Raw genomic sequence first — 19,405 nt, 5'->3', positions numbered from 1 at the left:
CTTACAGGATTGCTGGCACCTCAGCAAACCATATTTAAACTTCAAGAGTGCATCCGCGTCATACACAACCTGACTGGCATTCAGGGGGGTGACTTAATATAGACCTCGAAACCACAAATGATGTTTGCTATGTGCTCCATCGTTGTGTGTGTACTTTTGGAAAGGAGTGCACACGAAGGTGCAGGGTCAAAAGCTTGTGTTATGATAGTTATGATAACTTTGGGATCACAAAAAAATTATTAACTGTAATTAACAAAAACTGAAAAAATGTATTCCTTCTTGGCATAGCTCATATAAAGATTCTTAGAAACATTTTGATATATTGTGGTGTATCTGTATAAATAGAGTGATCTTGAATTAATATTTACTATATACATACAGTGCTCAGCATAAATGAGTACACCCTCTTGAAAAGTAACATTTTAAACAATATCTCAATGAACACAAACAATTTCCAAAATGTTGACAAGACAAAGTTTAATATAACATCTGTTTAACTTAGAACCTGAAAGTAAGGTGAATAATATAACGTAGATTACACATTTTTTCAGTTTTACTCAAATTAGGGTGGTGCAAAAATGAGTACACCCCACAACAAAATCTACTACATCTAGTACTTTGTATGGCCTCCATGATTTTTAATGACTGCACCAAGTCTTCTAGGCATGGAATGAACAAGTTGGCGACATTTTGCAACATCAATCTTTTTCCATTCTTCAGCAATGACCTCTTTTAGTGACTGGATGCTGGATGGAGAGTGACGCTCAACTTGTCTCTTCAGAATTCCCCATAGGTGTTCGATTGGGTTCAGATCAGGAGACATACTTGGCCACTGAATCACTTTCACCCTGTTCTTCAGAAATCCAACAGTGGCCTTAGATGTGTGTTTAGGATCATTGTCATGTTGGAAAAGTGCACGACGACCAAGGGCATGGCGTGATGGTAGCATCTTCTCTTTCAGTATAGAGCAATACATCTGTGAATTCATGATGCCATCAATGAAATGCAGCTCCCCGACACCAGCAGCACTCATGCAGCCCCACATAAGGACACTGCCACCACCATGTTTCACTGTAGGCACCAGGCATTTTTCTTTGTATTCCTCACCTTTGTGACGCCATACAGTTTTGAAGCCATCAGTTCCAAAAACATTTATCTTGGTTTCATCACTCCAGAGTATAGAGTCCCAGTAGTCTTCATCTTTGTCAGCATGGGCCCTGGCAAACTCTAGGCGGGCTTTTTTGTGCCTGGGCTTTAGGAGAGGCTTCTTTCATGGACGGCATCATGCATGCCATTCCTCTGCAGTGTACGCCGTATTGTGTCATGGGAAATAGTCGCCCCAGTTTGGCTTTCTACTTCTTTAGATAACTGCAGTGAACTTGCATGCCGATTTTCTTCAACTCTTCTCATCAGAAGACGCTCCTGTCGAGGTGTTAACTTCCGTGGACGACCTGGACGTCTCTGTGAGATGGTTGCAGTTCCATCTTTCTTAAATTTTTGGACCACTTTTGCTACAGTATTCTGACTGATAAGTAAAGCTTTGCTGATCTTCTTGTAGCCTTCACCTTTGTGGTGTAAAGAAATTATTTTCTTTGGGGAATTCTGAAGAGACAAGTTGAGCATCACTCTCCATCCAGCATCCAGTCACTAAAAGAGGTCATTGTTGAAGAATGGAAAAAGATTGATGCTGCAAAATGTTGCCAACTTGTTCATTCCATGCCTAGAAGACTTGGTGCTGTCATTAAAAATCATGGAGGCCATACAAAGTACTAGATGTCGTAGTTTTTGTTGTGGGGTGTACTCATTTTTGCACCACCCTGATTTGAGTAAAACTGAAAAAATGTGTAATCTAAGTTATATTATTAACCTTACTTTCATGTTCTAAGTTAAACAGATGTTATATTAAACTTTGTCTTGTCAACATTTTGGAAATTGTTTGTGTTCATTGAGATATTGTTTAAAATGTTACTTTTCAAAGGGGGTGTACTCATTTATGCTGAGCACTGTATATGAGTGCAGAGGTTTCTCACCGTCTCCGAGGCTGTAGCGTATGCGCGCGTCCCAGGCCAGGAGGTTTTCCCTGCTGTCGAAGCCAAGTGTAAGGGACTGTGTGAGGCAAAGCAGGGTAAGGGCGTAATTCACTCCTTCATAAGCCTGCAGGAGCTCCAGCCCACAGATGTCACCCAGCGTGAGCTGACTCTTCTCCCGCTGCCCTTTATTGCGTTCTTTATAGACCAGCACACACAGGCAGTCTGACACACACACACACACACACACACAAATTAAGCAATAAACTATATTATTAACAGTTATTCCAAGAAATTGAGTCGTACATGAGCTGATAGCTGATGAGGCGCATAGCACCGGGTTGGCTATAAGCCATGTACGACAAGATTGAGTGGAATAACTGTTTAACTCTATCCACATTCACTGGATTTTGAGAAACAGAGTGTTTTTATTTTTTGCAAATTTGATAAATAAAACTTTATATAAAATCCCCGACAAAATCGTTTCCGCTTAGAATCTAAACAAACCGGTGAAATGACAGTCACAATTTGTGAAAAATGCAATAATAATAATTCTTGAAAAATAAAAAAAGATATGTTCTTACCATCAAATAATTTTATTCCATATTTTGTTCCTTTTTTTTTTGTATTTTTGGGGTTTTGTTTTCAAGTGAAGTTTTTATTTCGTCCTTGGTTGCTTCAGCAACACACTGCGCCATTTTGTTTTTCTCTACTTACGGTATATGAGCTGATATCCTAGTAGTAGTGTAGCCAATCAGACCGCACAATTGCTCATATCCAGTGAATATGGATAGAATAATGTAAAATATGCAAATCCTACTTAAATGCTTTACTGCTGTAACAAGTTACTGTTATATAGTGATGTAGTGAAATGCAAACAACATGGAAATACAGACAGACTGTCATTTGAATTTCAATTTAATTTGCACCTTATTTACTTATAAATTGCTTTTAAACAAGTTATCACTATCTCTGTTTAGACTCCTTTTGGTACAGTTTAGTACCTTGTTTTTCTTTTACAGATTTCGAGATTTCTAATGAGCAAACTGAACATGACAGCAGCAAGAAAAACACTTTTTTTCTTGTTACTGTCATCTTTAGCTTGCTCCTGAGATGCAAATTTCTGCAAAAATAGTATGATTAAAGGTTGACTGCCTTTCAGATTTTTCAAGTGTAGGTCATAAAAAGAATTTTCCCGACACCCAGTTATTTCTGTTTAGTGGACTGAAAGCTACTGAATTCGAATCACAGGCTTCCAATTTTATGATTTCATCTCATCTCATTATCTCTAGCTGCTTTATCCTTCTACAGGGTCGCAGGCAAGCTGGAGCCTATCCCAGCTGACTACGGGCGAAAGGCGGGGTACACCCTGGACAAGTCGCCAGGTCATCACAGGGCTGACACATAGACACAGACAACCATTCACACTCACATTCACACCTACGGTCAATTTAGAGTCACCAGTTAACCTAACCTGCATGTCTTTGGACTGTGGGGGAAACCGGAGCACCCGGAGGAAACCCACGCGGATTTTATGATTTTTTTTAAAAAATAGAACAATTAATGAATTTAGAGCCACATGGCCATAAATTCTCTGCTATTTTTTCCTGCTTCACTATGACCCAATTCAAGATACTACGTCATGCATCATGTGTTGGGTTTTCCCCGTTCACACAAGACATTGTGGGATACAAATTTGAAACCGGAGAGAAAAATGGAGGACGTGAGTGTGCGAATGAAACGTGAAAGACCGACTACAGTAACGGAAAGCGAGAAGAAAAGACGAGATGTTATATATGAAGGAAAGGAAATGCAGGACCAATCTAATAAATATCGGTGGTCAGCAAGCACCTCAGTGTGATCAACTGTTTGTTTAGCGACAGAATTATGGAACTGTCAGTGCACGGTCAAAGGTAAACCTGCGCATGCGCATGCACATGGACTTCCTCTGTCTGCTTGACTGCACAAAGCAAGCGATTTCATGCACGTTATTTGCTCGGGAATCGCCTCAAATTAAATAACTTCCGAGCCACAGAATTGCCTGGGTTTTTTTTGTTTGTTTGTTTTTGTTTTTTGAGATATTACAGAAATAAACATACATCACAATGACTAAATTTCAAAGGGAACTAAATGTCACCGGTTTTATGAAATCGAAAGGCCATCTAGGTTTAACGTTATGAAGAAATCTTAAAAGAAAGAAAGAAACCAATCCTCCTTTACTCAAAACCAGTTTGTGAAATTATAAAAAGCAGGATTTAAAAAATGGCAAAAAGAACGTTAAAAATAAGTATATAAATAAATAAATAAATAAATAAATACAAATTTAAAAATCACACGATGCGTTCAGATCACTGTGCCAGCACTCGCTGGTATAGTAATGAGAGCTTGTTAGCACCTGTAGGGTTAGTCTATAATTATCCACTCCTACACAAATGTCTTATGCAGGCCAGCGTGCAATTAAAGTGAAGCCAGTGAGACATCACTGTAATGTTGGGCTGATGGTCTATATTTACTGTATGTGTTTGTAGTTGTAGTTCAGTATGAACAGACCTACAAGCAGCTGCCACATGACGCACTTTAGAGAGAGATTTATTGCAACAGCTGGAGACTGACTGACTCATTACATGTCAGCCTCTGACAAAATCCCAAAACATTTGTAGACTTAGTCTGGTACATTCAGTCACTAAAAATGGCAAAGAACCACCTACTTGTACAGGAAGAGGCCATTTGACCATCACTAGAAAGTAGAACCGCCAAATTTGGGGCCCACGGGCTATATTTGGCCCTTAGTGCCTGACAAGCTCATGCTTTATTCTCCTCTTCTTTTGAAAGTAAAATCCTTAGCATAACATACAAAATGTACGTTTTGTGCAGCTAAAAAGTGCATTTTCTGAGTTTTATGGTAATGTATAGCACAGTGCTGATAAGCTTCCTTATTAATTTGTCTCTGAAAAATGACCGTATTCTCACTCTCTCCTGCTCTGTCCCCTCCGTTTTTCACTTTTAATGATATTTTGTTTCAATATAAATTTTATACAACAACAGAAGAGAGTGATAAGCATAAAATATTGCTCATTTGAAATATAGAGGGTAATTTAATATTGTTGTTTTTAAAGAAATATGCTCACATACTGTGCGTGTGTCTTACATCACTGGTTTTGAGTCAAGATGGAGCGATCAAAACAGTGGCACACTGATCAAAGAATATGTCAAAGAAATGGGCAAGATGACTTTTTTTTTTTACAAAAAATAAATTAGACAGCAGTTCCCTCTTTTTTTTTTCCAAAGTACAGCAGTGAGGACCGAAAAGAAAAGGCAAGTGACCTTAGAATGTTAATTTTCTACCAAATATAATACATTTTATTGCATTGTAATTTCCCAAGGGTGGCACGGTGGTGTAGTGGTTAGCGCTGTCGCCTCACAGCAAGAAGGTCCGGGTTCAAGCCCCGTGGCCGGCGAGGGCCTTTCTGTGCGGAGTTTGCATGTTCTCCACGTGTCCGCGTGGGTTTCCTCCGGGTGCTCCGGTTTCCCCCACAGTCCAAAGACATGCAGGTTAGGTTAACTGGTGACTCTAAATTGACCGTAGGTGTGAATGTGAGTGTGAATGGTTGTGTGTGTCTATGTGTCAGCCCTGTGATGACCTGGCGACTTGTCCAGGGTGTACCCCGCCGTTCGCCCATAGTCAGCTGGGATAGGCTCCAGCTTGCCTGCGACCCTGTAGAACAGGATAAAGCGGCTAGAGATAATGAGATGAGAATTTCCCAAGGGTGGCACAGTGGTGTAGTGGTTAGCACTGTCGCCTCACAGCAAGAAGGTCCGGGTTCGAGCCCCGTGGCCGGCGAGGGCCTTTCTGTGCGGAGTTTGCATGTTCTCCCCGTGTCCGCGTGGGTTTCCTCCGGGTGCTCCAGTTTCCCCCACAGTCCAAAGACATGCAGGTTAGGTTAACTGGTGACTCTAAATTGACCGCAGGTGTGAATGTGAGTGTGAATGGTTGTCTGTGTCTATGTGTCAGCCCTGTGATGACCTGGTGACTTGTCCAGGGTGTACCCCGCCTTTCGCCCGTAATCAGCTGGGATAGGCTCCAGCTTGCCTGCGACCCTGTAGAACAGGATAAAGCGGCTAGAGATAATGAGATGAGATGAGATGTAATTTCCCATTGGCCTCCCCATCCAGATTCATTTTTGTCCCTTTGTAGGAAAGAATTTGGGCACCTCTGCTATAAAGCAACGTCAGACTTCTCCCATGGACCATCAGCAAATACATTTGAACTCCATGACAAAGAACCTTCTACTTACTACTCCATCAACTCCATCCAATGTTTTCGTCAAATAAAAATCTGGAAGTGCTTTTAAATGCATGATATTTGTACCAATCCACTGACTGTTTCTTGCTCTGAAATGCCGTGTTGTCATGGTGTTCAAAAGTTGTTTTCTTGTTGCAAACTGATGTCTCTTTTGGCCATCCATAGACAAGGGAACCGATCAGAGGTGAAGATTTTGAAAACTGTCCCCAGACACTGTACATATCAGACACCTTATGGGCCATTGTGGATAGTGCTAAAGCTGAGCCTAGCACCAACAGGAAGTAACGATTAACAGTTTTCTACAATACCCACAATGCTGTTCGACTACCTGCTGATAGCAGTGGTAAGATTTAGCCCTTACATCATCTCTTCCTAAAGAGAGCGATGCAGCAGCACTTTAGTCTTTTCCTCTGTCCAGCTCTCTCTCTCCTCCTCATCTGTACACAGCTCAAACAGATCAGCTTCCAAAGCTTCAACTTTAATGCTGACACCACCGTCAACTCCAATATGTTCGTCACCTCTTAGATCACTAACAAGCAGAGCCGTGTCTCTGCCAAAACTCAGCTCAACTCTATCGCATAGCTGCATCGCATCCTCGGACTTTAGGCTCAATTCAAGTAGTTGATGTCTCTACTATTTCTATGTTTGATTTCTCTTTAAAATAATATTGAATGCTGCTGGACAAGGATGAGTGAGAAAAGAAGCTCTTGCCTTTTTAAGAGCCAAGAAGCCTTTATTTATCACACATACACTCAAGCACAGATTTAAGCACACAGTGAAATTTAATCTCTGCTTTTAAGCCATCTGAAGCAGTGAACACACACATGCACACACAAGTGAGCAATGAGCACTTACACATACCCAGAGCAGTAGGCAGCTATGCTACAGCACCCAGGGAGCAGTTGTGAGTTAGGTGCCCTTGGTCAAGGGCACTTCAGCCCAACCTCAGGCCATGGCTGCCCCATGTTAACCTAACCTGCATGTCTTTGGAATGTGGGGGAAACCGGAGCACCCAGAAGAAACCCACGCAGACACGGGGAGAACATACAAACACCACACCGAAAGGACCCCGTCAGCCATTGGACTCAAACCCATAACCTTCTTGCTGTGAGGCGACAGTGCTAACCACTGTACCTAAGGAGCTAACAGCAAAACCTGACCTGTCTTGTTTTTGAGATTTTTGAAATTTATCTCCTTTTAAACACAGTTTTAACTCTCCTAGAAATGTCCGTCTGTGGTATCGGTGCACCAAACAACTGCTAACTTCTCACAGGAATAATGAAAATACATATAAGCAGTAAATTAGAACCAGAATTGTTCAAGACATTAAATATATTCATAGTGAAATATTTGTAATGTGTTTCATCATTAGTGTTGCTTTGGACGTATTTTGAGCAAATTGTTTCAGTCGTCACAGCAACTACAAAGCCAATTCAGTAACAAATAGCAAAGGCTTCACATTGGGCCCATGCTAGGGTTTCACGAGCACACTGGATATTCTCCACTATGCTTTTTTACATGGCAATGAAGTAGTGCACTACTGAAAGTGGACAAGGTACAATTTTGAACTTTATGCTTTCGTTAGTGGATTAGATATTACCCCCTGTGCTCCACTTTGCCAGAACTCACACAATAGTGCACTATTAGCTTCAGACAAAGAAAAATGTACTTTTCGGAAGGGTTAAAGGAGAACTGAAGGCAAATTTTTATTATCAAAATTCTACTTCTCATTTTATTAAATATCGGAATGCATTTCTGATCACTATTTTGTCACTGCTATAGCAAGTTATGAGTGTTTGAAATACGCTATGTAATATATCAGTCCATATGTCAAAGCAACGGCCGTAAACGAGATTCGTTGAGACCTGTGCGAGACATCGTAGGATGGAAGTAAAACGTACAGCGGAAATCAAAGTGACCGACATCTGCCAACGTTGTCAAAAGACGCATGCGCCCTCTTTCGAATGCTAATGTAATCAAGCCGGAAGTTTTGTTTGTTTTGATAGCAAATCAGGAAAGTTTGAAAAAAGTAGGCAGGAATCATCATTTAAACTCATTTTTGTGCAATACTTCGTTTGAAAAACAGTTTTCAAAATGGCGGCACTGACACTTGGCTGACACTTGACGTTTCGAAGTCTCGCACAAGTCTCGTGAAGATTGTGTGGATAAGCGACGCCTGCCGTGGACCAAACGAACTAAATTCAACACGGCTAAAAACCGAATAGGCCGATAAGTATAGTATTTAATTGCAGTTAGTTGCCAATATGAGTCACAATATAAGGTTACTAAAACCGAAAACGTAACTGAATAACACGTTAATTAAGAAATAAAGCAAGTTTAAAAATGACTTCAGTTGTCCTTTAAGATTTCCATATATACACTGATCAGCCATAACAGTAAAACCACTGACAGATGAAGTGAATAACATTGATTATTCTATTCACATTCACTGGATATGAGCAACTGTGCACTCTGATTGGCTACTTCGACTACTAGGATATTAGCTCATATACCGTGAGTAGAGAAAAATAAAATGGCGGCGAATGTTGCTGAAGCAACTGAGGATGAAATAAAAACTCTACTCGAAAACAAATCCTCAAAAATACAAAAAAAAGCAACAAAATATGGAATAAAAGTATCTGATGGTGAAAACATATCTTTTTTATTTTTCAAGAATTGTTATGAGAGCATTTTTCACAAATTGCTACTATCATTTCGCTGGTTTGTTTATATTCTAAGCGGGAATTATTTTGTCATATGTTTTGTATAAAGTTTTTATTTATCGAATTTGCAAGAAATAAAAATAAAAATGTTCTCAAAATCCAGTGAATGTGGATCGAATAAAACAGTTATTCCACTCAATCTCATCATACATGGTTTATAGCCAACTCGGTACAACACACCTTGTTGGCTATCAGCTCACGTACAACTTGATTTCGTGGAATAACTGTTAATTATCTTATTATAGTGGCACCTGTCTAGGGGTGAGATATATTAGGCAGCAAGAGAACAGTCAGTTCTTAAAGTTGATGTGTTGGAAACAGGAAAAACGGGCAGGCGTAAGGATCTGAGCGACTCTGACAAGGACCAAATTGTGATGGCGAGATGACTGGAGCTGAGCAACTCCAAAATGGGACATCTTGTGGGGTGTCCCCAATATTCAGTGGTTAGTACCTACCAAAAGTGGTCCAAGGAAGGACAACCGGTGAACCAGCAACATACTCATGGGTGTCAAAGTCTCACTGATTCGCAAGGGGTATGAATGCAAGCCCATATGGTCCAATCCCACAGAAGAGCGACTGTAGCACAAACTGCTGAAAAGGTTAAAGCTGATACCTTTCTGTTTTAGCCAACATTAACTTTTTCAGCAGTTTGCCCATTTTTCCTGCTGCCAACATGTCAACTTCAATAATTGACTGTTCTATTCCTGTCTAATATATCCCACCCCACAGCAGGTGCCATTGTAATGAGATAATTAGTATTATTCACTTCACCTGTCAGTGGCTGATTGGTGTATGTCTGTTAAGTAATGTTGCTAGAGGATGATTATAGTAATTATTATCGAGTTACACTAGATAGACAATCTCTGTATAAATTACAGAGATGGGAATGTCTTCACAATGTACACTAAAAGCTCCATGCACACCACAAACAACACATTTTAATACAAACTGACTGTTTTGACCTTTACTATATACAGTGGTGCTTGAAAGTTTGTGAACCCTTTCGAATTTTCTATATTTCAGCATAAATATGACCTAAAACATCATCAGATTTTCACACAAGTCCTAAAAGTAGATAAAGAGAACCCAGTTAAACAAATGAGACAAAAATATTATACTTGGTCATTTATTTATTGAGGAAAATGATCCAATATTACATATCTGTGAGTGGCAAAAGTATGTGAACCTCTAGGATTAGCAGTTAATTTGAAGGTGAAATTAGAGTCAGGTGTTTTCAATCAATGGGATGACAATCAGGTGTGAGTGGGCACCCTGTTTCATTTAAAGAACAGGGATCTATCAAAGTCTGATCTTCACAACATGTTTGTGGAAGTGTATCATGGCACGAACAAAGGAGATTTCTGAGGACCTCAGAAAAAGCGTTGTTGATGCTCATCAGGCTGGAATAGGTTACAAAACCATCTCTAAAGAGTTTGGACTCCACCAATGCACAGTCAGACAGATTGTGTACAAATGGAGGAAATGCAAGACCACTGTTACTCTCCTCAGGAGTGGTCGACCAACAAAGATCACTCCAAGAACAAGATGTGTAATAGTCAGCAAGGTCAAAAAGGACCCCAGGGTAACTTCTAAGCAACTGAAGGCCTCTCTCACATTGGCTAATGTTAATGTTCATGAGTCCACCATCAGGAGAACACTGAACAACAATGGTGTGCATGGCAGGGTTGCAAGGAGAAAGCCACTGCTCTCCAAAAAGAACATTGCTGCTCGTCTGCAGTTTGCTAAAGATCATGTGGACAAGCCAGAAGGCTATTGGAAAAATGTTTTGTGGATGGATGAGACCAAAATAGAACTTTTTGGTTTAAATGAGAAGCGTTATGTTTAGAGAAAGGAAAACACTGCATTCCAGCATAAGAACCTTATCCCATCTGTGAAACATGGTGGTGGTAGTATCATGGTTTGGGCCTGTTTTGCTGCATCTGGGCCAGGACGGCTTGCCATAATTGATGGAACAATGAATTCTGAATTATACCAGCGAATTCTAAAGTAAAATGTCAGGACATCTGTCCATGAACTGAATCTCAAAAGAAGGTGGGTCATGCAGCAAGACAATGACCCTAAGCACACAAGTCATTCTACCAAAGAATAGTTAAAGAAGAATAAAGTTCATGTTTTGGAATGGCCAAGTCAAAGTCCTGACCTTAATCCAATCGAAATGTTGTGGAAGGACCTGAAGTGAGCAGTTCATGTGAGGAAACCCACCAACATCCCAGAGTTGAAGCTGTTCTGTACGGAGGAATGGGCTAAAATTCCTCCAAGCCGGTGTGCAGGACTGATCAACAGTTACCGGAAATGTTTAGTTGCACTTATTGCTGCACAAGGGGGTCACACCAGATACTGAAAGCAAAGGTTCACATACTTTTGCCACTCACAGATATGTAATATTGGATCATTTTCCTCAATAAATAAATGACCAAGTATAATATTTTTGTCTCATTTGTTTAACTGGGTTCTCTTTATCTACTTTTAGGACTTGTGTGAAAATCTGATGTTGTTTAAGGTCATATTTATGCAGAAATATAGAAAATTCTAAAGGGTTCACAAACTTTCAAGCACCACTGTACATCTGTTCTTCTGCTTTAAATTCAGCCAATACTCAACTTTGTTTGAGTTTTCACAGGAGATGATAGAAAAGACTGTTTACTGGAATGTCACTAATGCACAATATTTTAGAGCGGAATTGAGATGAATCTTTATCAGGATGACAATTTGTACGGGATATGTATCACCTGGGGTAACATCACAGCACTGTTCAATTCTCAAAGTTCAAGGGGTGAAGAAATACTCGATATAACAGCAACTATTACATTAACATGAGGGTTCTATTAATGCACTCTTTCTAATCTGTGAGAGACTTACTGTATATGGCAGAAGCGTCACATATTCTAAAGCTAATAAAAACGGATGAAAATGAAACAAAGAAAAGTGTAGTTTACTATTCGGAGACTTTTATGTAAGATTTATGGAAGGAGTCTCCAGTGTCAGAGCTTTGTAACAGTCACTATGTTCTCCATCATGGGAAAGTCTTCAGGACATAGCACTTTGCACTTTCCAGTTTCTCTGTAACAAGACAACATGTGTTTTTTTTTTTGTGGTCTAATTAACTTCAAGTAAGAGAATAAACAAGATCCTGGAGAGAGGACAACTGTTTATAGCTGGTATAACATTGATTATTCTATTCACGTTCACTGGGTATGAGCAACCGTGCGCTCTGATTGGCTACTTCTACTACTAGGATATCATCTCATATACCATGAGTAGAGAAAAACAAAATGGCGGAGCGTGTTGATGAACCAACTGAGGATGAAATAAAAACTCTACTCGAAAACAAAACGACAAAAAATACAAAAAAAGGAACAAAATATGGAATAAAATTATTTGATGGTAAGAACGTATGTTTTTTTTTATTTTTCAAGAATTATTATGACAGTATTTTTCAGAAATTGCTACTGTCATCTCACCAGTTTGTTTACATTCTAAGCAAAAATGATTTTCTCAGACATTTTGTATAAAGCTTTTATTTATCGAATTTGCAAAAAATGAAAATAAAAATGCTTTGTTTCTCAAAATCCAGTGAATGTGGATAGAATAAAACAGTTATTCCACTCAACCTTGTTGTACATGGCTTATAGCTACATGCCTCGTTAGCTGTCAGGTCATGTACGACTCGATTTCGTGGAATAACTGTTAAATGTGTAATGTTTTGGAATGGCCAAGTCAAAGTCCTGACCTTAATCCAATCAAAATGTTGTGGAAGGACCTGAAGCGAGCAGTTCATGTGAGGAAACCCACCAACATCCCAGAGTTGAAGCTGTTCTGTACGGAGGAATGGGCTAAAATTCCTCCAAGCCGGTGTGCAGGACTGATCAACAGTTACTGGAAACGTTTAGTTGCAGTTATTGCTGCACAAGGGGGTCACACCAGATACTGAAAGCAAAGGTTCACATACTTTTGCCACTCACAGATATGTAATATTGGATCATTTTCCTCGATAAATAAATGAGCAAGTATAGTATTTTTGTCTCGTTTGTTTAACTCTTTATCCCTTAAAGCAGTTGCTACAGCCACCCTTGTATATGTACATACTTTTCACTCTTAGAACATATTTACAGGAAAAAAAAAAGTCTAAAGACAAGGTTTTGACAAGGTGTTAGACAAGGCGTCATATGTCATCATTATGGGATATACACGAGGTCGTCATTAAGGGGTAAAGAGTTAACTGGGTTCTCTTTATCTACTTTTCAGACTTGTGTGAAAATCTGATGATGTTTTAGGTCATATTTATGCAGAAATATACAAAATTCTAAAGGGTTCACAAACTTTCAAGCACCACTGTGACATTAATCCAATCCAAATAGGGTTTAAAGCTACGGTCACACTACAGCTCATGATGCTTTGCGATGAATTATTGATGAAAATGAGGTATTTTGGTTACCATGCATGGCGATACACAGGCGAACTAAAAGTTGTGTTCACATAGCAGGCGAAAATTTGACTGTCATGCCTTTGCGTGCTCGAGCAGCCATGCTCTCTCACTGGACCCAGTCGTTATGGGAACCACCTATTTGCTGATTTGAGCGCAATCAGCATGCGCATATAGATGACTTGCAACCACGTGATCAAAATCGGCCACCAACATGGCCGACAACCGGGTTTCTATTTTGCTTTGACGTCACTTGCAAGTCAAGAATAAGGACACAGAGTCTTTGCGAAGTATTATCATTATCATAGTTACATTTGTTTCTTGCCATATTTTTTGGTTTCGCTTGTGTTTTGTTATTGTAAATAACACGCTTGATTATAAACATTCTTCTTGCACTTAGATCCGCCTACCACCGCATACCTGACAGAATACTTGCAAAGTCTCTGAAAACAACGTTCTTATATGCGCATGCTGATTGTGCTCAAACCAACATCAAGTGTTTCCCATCACAACTGGGTCCCAAGTGTGTGCACAACGCGCTCTGAAGGATCCCCGAATGTAAATGCACTTCTTAAGTCTCGGCGAAGTTTAGGCTATGCCAAGTTGCTGTGTTGATGAGGCTCCCATGAGCATTAGGGACACGGATTCAAGACAAATACATCTCAAGAGGCTCAAAGAAGGTTCCCTGAGCTTCTGTAAATATTCCCAAACCCAGCTGTGAGTATTCGCTGCTTAGTTTGCTGATAAAAACATTGCTACCAAATTTCAGTGCATGCATTGAAATTTTTTGCAACGTGTTTGACTACTAATGAGAGGAGACACAAGAAAAAACAACTCATGAAGCTCGGAGAACAATTGCCATGTATTGCACAATTGGTGGTGGTGCGACCAATTTTTCATCGCCAAGTATTCGCAAACCCATTGCAAGCTGTAGCGTGACCAGGGCCTTACGCCAGTGCTGTGAGGTGACAGTGTTAACCTTTGTACCACAGTGCCTCATGTGACATTAATCCAATCCAAATAGAGCTTAAGAGACAGAAATACTGTGTAGATATAAAAATTGGGGTGGGGGTTCCTGGTCACGTGACACTACACTTCTCACCTTGTTCATAATCTAATACTTATTACAGAACATCCATGTAGTGGCAGTACAAGCCCTACAATAATATTACATCACAGAATATGAGTTCTACCAACTAATTAATATTTTTTAATGAATTTCTCCTTCCTTAGACAGTCATTTTAAAGCTCGGGCCATCACACACGCCTTGATTTGTCACACTGAGTGTTGAGCGTGCTCTCAGTTGCACGAGCTGCCTGCCACAGCTGCGGTCTGACATCACTAGGATTCCAGGTGAAATAGCAGTCAGGAGAAAACAAAGTATAAAAATAATTCAGCACCAAGCAGTTACACAATCTGTCATTTCAAACCTCTTAGGGTTTTATTTCATTTTTAAAGAACCGTGTGTTTATGTTAATGCTACACACACACATACACACACATGCGTGCGCATACACACACACAGAGTTTTATAGCACGTGCCATTAGCCTACCTGCTACCGGAGAGGGCTTTCGCAGGACCACCCATCTGCTCTTCCACTGTAGAGACAGAAAGACAGTAAAACTCTCACCTGGACCAGGGGCACACACTCACTCACGCACACACACGCACAACAAAAAACAGCAACTAATTCCACTCCAGAAAGAGGTGTTCAGTAGTTTAGAGAAACCTTTTTCCCTTCTCGGAGTCTCACTTGTCCCTCGACGACCACTGTATCGGTCATCTTGTGTCATGGTTCCCGACAGCTGTATGTGTGCGCGCGCAAGAGAGAAAGTGTGTGTGTCCAGTTCAAAATAACTTTACTTGCAATGTGCGCATAGTGTACACTGCTCTCCCTCTCCCTTTCCCACCCCGTGGCTTTTAATAAACTTAGTACAGTAGTGTACTCTCTGACAGTGTACTCTCTGACAGGACACTAGTGTACTCTCTGACAGTGTACTCTCTGACAGGACAGTAGTGCACTCTCTGACAGGGCAGTAGTGTACTCTCTGACAGTGTACTCTCTGACAGGACAGTAGTGGACTCTCTGACAGGACAGTAGTGTACTCTCTGACAGGGCAGTAGTGTACTCTCTGACAGTGTACTCTCTGACAGGACAGTAGTGTACTCTCTGACAGGGCAGTAGTGTACTCTCTGACAGGACAGTAGTGTACTCTCTGACAGGGCAGTAGTGTACTCTCTGACAGTGTACTCTCTGACAGGACAGTAGTGTACTCTCTGACAGGGCAGTAGTGTACTCTCTGACAGTGTACTCTCTGACAGGACAGTAGTGTACTCTCTGACAGGGCAGGAGTGTACTCTCTGACAGTGTACTCTCTGACAGGACAGTAGTGTACTCTCTGACAGGACAGTAGTGTACTCTCTGACAGTGTACTCTCTGACAGGGCAGTAGTGTACTCTCTGACAGGGCAGTAGTGCACTCTCTGACAGTGTACTCTCTGACAGGACAGTAGTGTACTCTCTGACAGGGCAGTAGTGTACTCTCTGACAGTGTACTCTCTGACAGGACAGTAGTGTACTCTCTGACAGGACAGTAGTGTACTCTCTGACAGTGTACTCTCTGACAGGGCAATAGTGTACTCTCTGACAGGACAGTAGTGTACTCTCTGACAGGGCAGTAGTGTACTCTCTGACAGGGCAGTAGTGTACTCTCTGACAGTGTACTCTCTGACAGGACAGTAGTGTACTCTCTGACAGGACAGTAGTGTACTCTCTGACAGTGTACTCTCTGACAGGGCAGTAGTGTACTCTCTGACAGGACAGTAGTGTACTCTCTGACAGGACAGTAGTGTACTCTCTGACAGGGCAGTAGTGTACTCTCTGACAGGGCAGTAGTGCACTCTCTGACAGTGTACTCTCTGACAGGACAGTAGTGTACTCTCTGACAGGGCAGTAGTGTACTCTCTGACAGTGTACTCTCTGACAGGGCAGTAGTGTACTCTCTGACAGGGCAGTAGTGTACTCTCTGACAGGGCAGTAGTGTACTCTCTGACAGTAGTGTACTCTCTGACAGTGTACTCTCTGACAGGACAGTAGTGTACTCTCTGACAGGACAGTAGTGTACTCTCTGACAGTGTACTCTCTGACAGGACAGTAGTGTACTCTCTGACAGTGTACTCTCTGACAGGACAGTAGTGTACTCTCTGACAGTGTACTCTCTGACAGGACAGTAGTGTACTCTCTGACAGTGTACTCTCTGACAGGACAGTAGTGTACTCTCTGACAGTGTACTCTCTGACAGGACAGTAGTGTACTCTCTGACAGTAGTGTACTCTCTGACAGGACAGTAGTGTACTCTCTGACAGTAGTGTACTCTCTGACAGGACAGTAGTGTACTCTCTGACAGTAGTGTACTCTCTGACAGGACAGTAGTGTACTCTCTGACAGTAGTGTACTCTCTGACAGGGCAGTCTGACAGAAGTGTACTCTCTGACACGACAGTAGTGTACTCTCTGACAGGACAGTAGTGTACTCTCTGACAGGACAGTAATGTACTCTCTGACGGGACAGTAGTGTACTCTCTGACAGGACAGTAATGTACTCTCTGACGGGACAGTAATGTACTCTCTGACGGGACAGTAGTGTACTCTCTGACAGGACAGTAGTGGACTCTCTGAGAGAACAGTAGTGGACTCTCTGACAGGACAGTAGTGTACTCTCTGACAGTGGTGTGCTCTCTGACAGTGTACTCTCTGACAGGGCAGTAGTGTACTCTCTGACAGGACAGTAGTGTACTCTCTGACAGGGCAGTAGTGTACTCTCTGACAGGGCAGTAGTGCACTCTCTGACAGTGTACTCTCTGACAGGACAGTAGTGTACTCTCTGACAGGGCAGTAGTGTACTCTCTGACAGGGCAGTAGTGCACTCTCTGACAGTGTACTCTCTGACAGGACAGTAGTGTACTCTCTGACAGGACAGTAGTGTACTCTCTGACAGGACAGTAGTGTACTCTCTGACAGGACAGTAATGTACTCTCTGACGGGACAGTAGTGTACTCTCTGACAGGGCAGTAGTGTACTCTCTGACAGGACAGTAGTGTACTCTCTGACAGTGTACTCTCTGACAGTGTACTCTCTGACAGGACAGTAGTGTACTCTCTGACAGGGCAGTAGTGTACTCTCTGACAGGGCAGTAGTGTACTCTCTGACAGTGTACTCTCTGACAGGACAGTAGTGTACTCTCTGACAGGGCAGTAGTGTACTCTCTGACAGGGCAGTAGTGTACTCTCTGACAGTAGTGTACTCTCTGACAGGACAGTAGTGTACTCTCTGACAGTGTACTCTCTGACAGGACAGTAGTGTACTCTCTGACAGGACAGTAGTGTACTCTCTGACAGTGTACTCTCTGACAGGACAGTAGTGTACTCTCTGACAGTGTACTCTCTGACAGGACAGTAGTGTACTCTCTGACAGTAGTGTACTCTCTGACAGGACAGTAGTGTACTCTCTGACAGTAGTGTACTCTCTGACAGGACAGTAGTGTACTCTCTGACAGTAGTGTACTCTCTGACAGGGCAGTCTGACAGAAGTGTACTCTCTGACACGACAGTAGTGTACTCTCTGACAGGACAGTAGTGGACTCTCTGACAGGACAGTAATGTACTCTCTGATGGGACAGTAGTGTACTCTCTGACAGGACAGTAGTGGACTCTCTGAGAGAACAGTAGTGGACTCTCTGACAGGACAGTAGTGTACTCTCTGACAGTGGTGTGCTCTCTGACAGTGTACTCTCTGACAGGACAGTAGTGTACTCTCTGACAGGGCAGTAGTGTACTCTCTGACAGTAGTGTACTCTCTGACTGGACAGTAGTGTACTCTCTAACAGTAGCATACTCTCTGACAAGACAGTAGTGTACTCTCTGACAGGGCAGTAGTGTACTCTCTGACAGGACAGTAGTGTACTCTCTGACAGGACACTAGTGTACTCTCTGACAGGACACTAGTGTACTCTCTGACAGAACACTAGTGTACTCTCTGACAGGACACTAGTGTACTCTCTGACAGGACACTAGTCTACTCTCTGACAGGACACTAGTCTACTCTCTGACAGGACACTAGTGTACTCTCTGACAGGACACTAGTGTACTCTCTGACAGGACACTAGTGTACTCTCTGACAGGACACTAGTCTACTCTCTGACAGGACACTAGTCTACTCTCTGACAGGACACTAGTCTACTCTCTGACAGGACACTAGTCTACTCTCTGACAGGACACTAGTCTACTCTCTGACAGGACACTAGTGTACTCTCTGACAGGACACTAGTGTACTCTCTCACAGGACAGTAGTGTATACTCTCTGACAGGACAGTATTGTACTCTCTGACAGGGCAGTCTGACAGAAGTGTACTCTCTGACAGGGCAGTAGTGTACTCTCTGACAGGACACTAGTGTACTCTCTGACAGGACACTAGTCTACTCTCTGACAGGACACTAGTCTACTCTCTGACAGGACACTAGTCTACTCTCTGACAGGACACTAGTCTACTCTCTGACAGGACACTAGTCTACTCTCTGACAGGACACTAGTGTACTCTCTGACAGGACACTAGTGTACTCTCTCACAGGACAGTAGTGTATACTCTCTGACAGGACAGTATTGTACTCTCTGACAGGGCAGTCTGACAGAAGTGTACTCTCTGACAGGGCAGTAGTGTACTCTCTGACAGGGCAGTAGTGTACTCTCCGACAGGACAGTAGCTTACTCTATGACAGGGCAGTAGTGCACTCTCTGACAGGCCAGTAGTGCACTCTCTGACAGGGCAGTAGTGCACTCTCTGACAGGGCAGTAGTGCACTCTCTGACAGGGCAGTAGTGCACTCTCTGACAGGGCAGTAGTGCACTCTCT

General features: G+C 41.9%; 1 protein-coding gene across 1 annotated transcript in view; it reads right to left on the bottom strand.

The window, feature by feature from the left end:
* Positions 1-15,314, bottom strand: part of dok7b (docking protein 7b) — a 162,035-nt gene extending 146,721 nt beyond the window's left edge. The window contains exons 1-3 of the mRNA XM_060926403.1: positions 15,229-15,314; positions 15,052-15,097; positions 2,031-2,252 (exon numbers count right to left, since the gene is read on the bottom strand). Coding sequence (XP_060782386.1) covers positions 2,031-2,252; positions 15,052-15,097; positions 15,229-15,282 — 322 coding nt within the window. The 5' untranslated portion in view covers positions 15,283-15,314. The remainder of the gene's footprint in view (positions 1-2,030; positions 2,253-15,051; positions 15,098-15,228) is intronic.
* Positions 15,315-19,405: the final 4,091 nt, after the last annotated feature.

This window comes from Neoarius graeffei, chromosome 7 (genome assembly GCF_027579695.1).
Source record: "Neoarius graeffei isolate fNeoGra1 chromosome 7, fNeoGra1.pri, whole genome shotgun sequence".
Lineage (NCBI taxonomy): Eukaryota > Metazoa > Chordata > Actinopteri > Siluriformes > Ariidae > Neoarius > Neoarius graeffei.
This window is presented reverse-complemented; position numbering and strand designations above follow the sequence as displayed.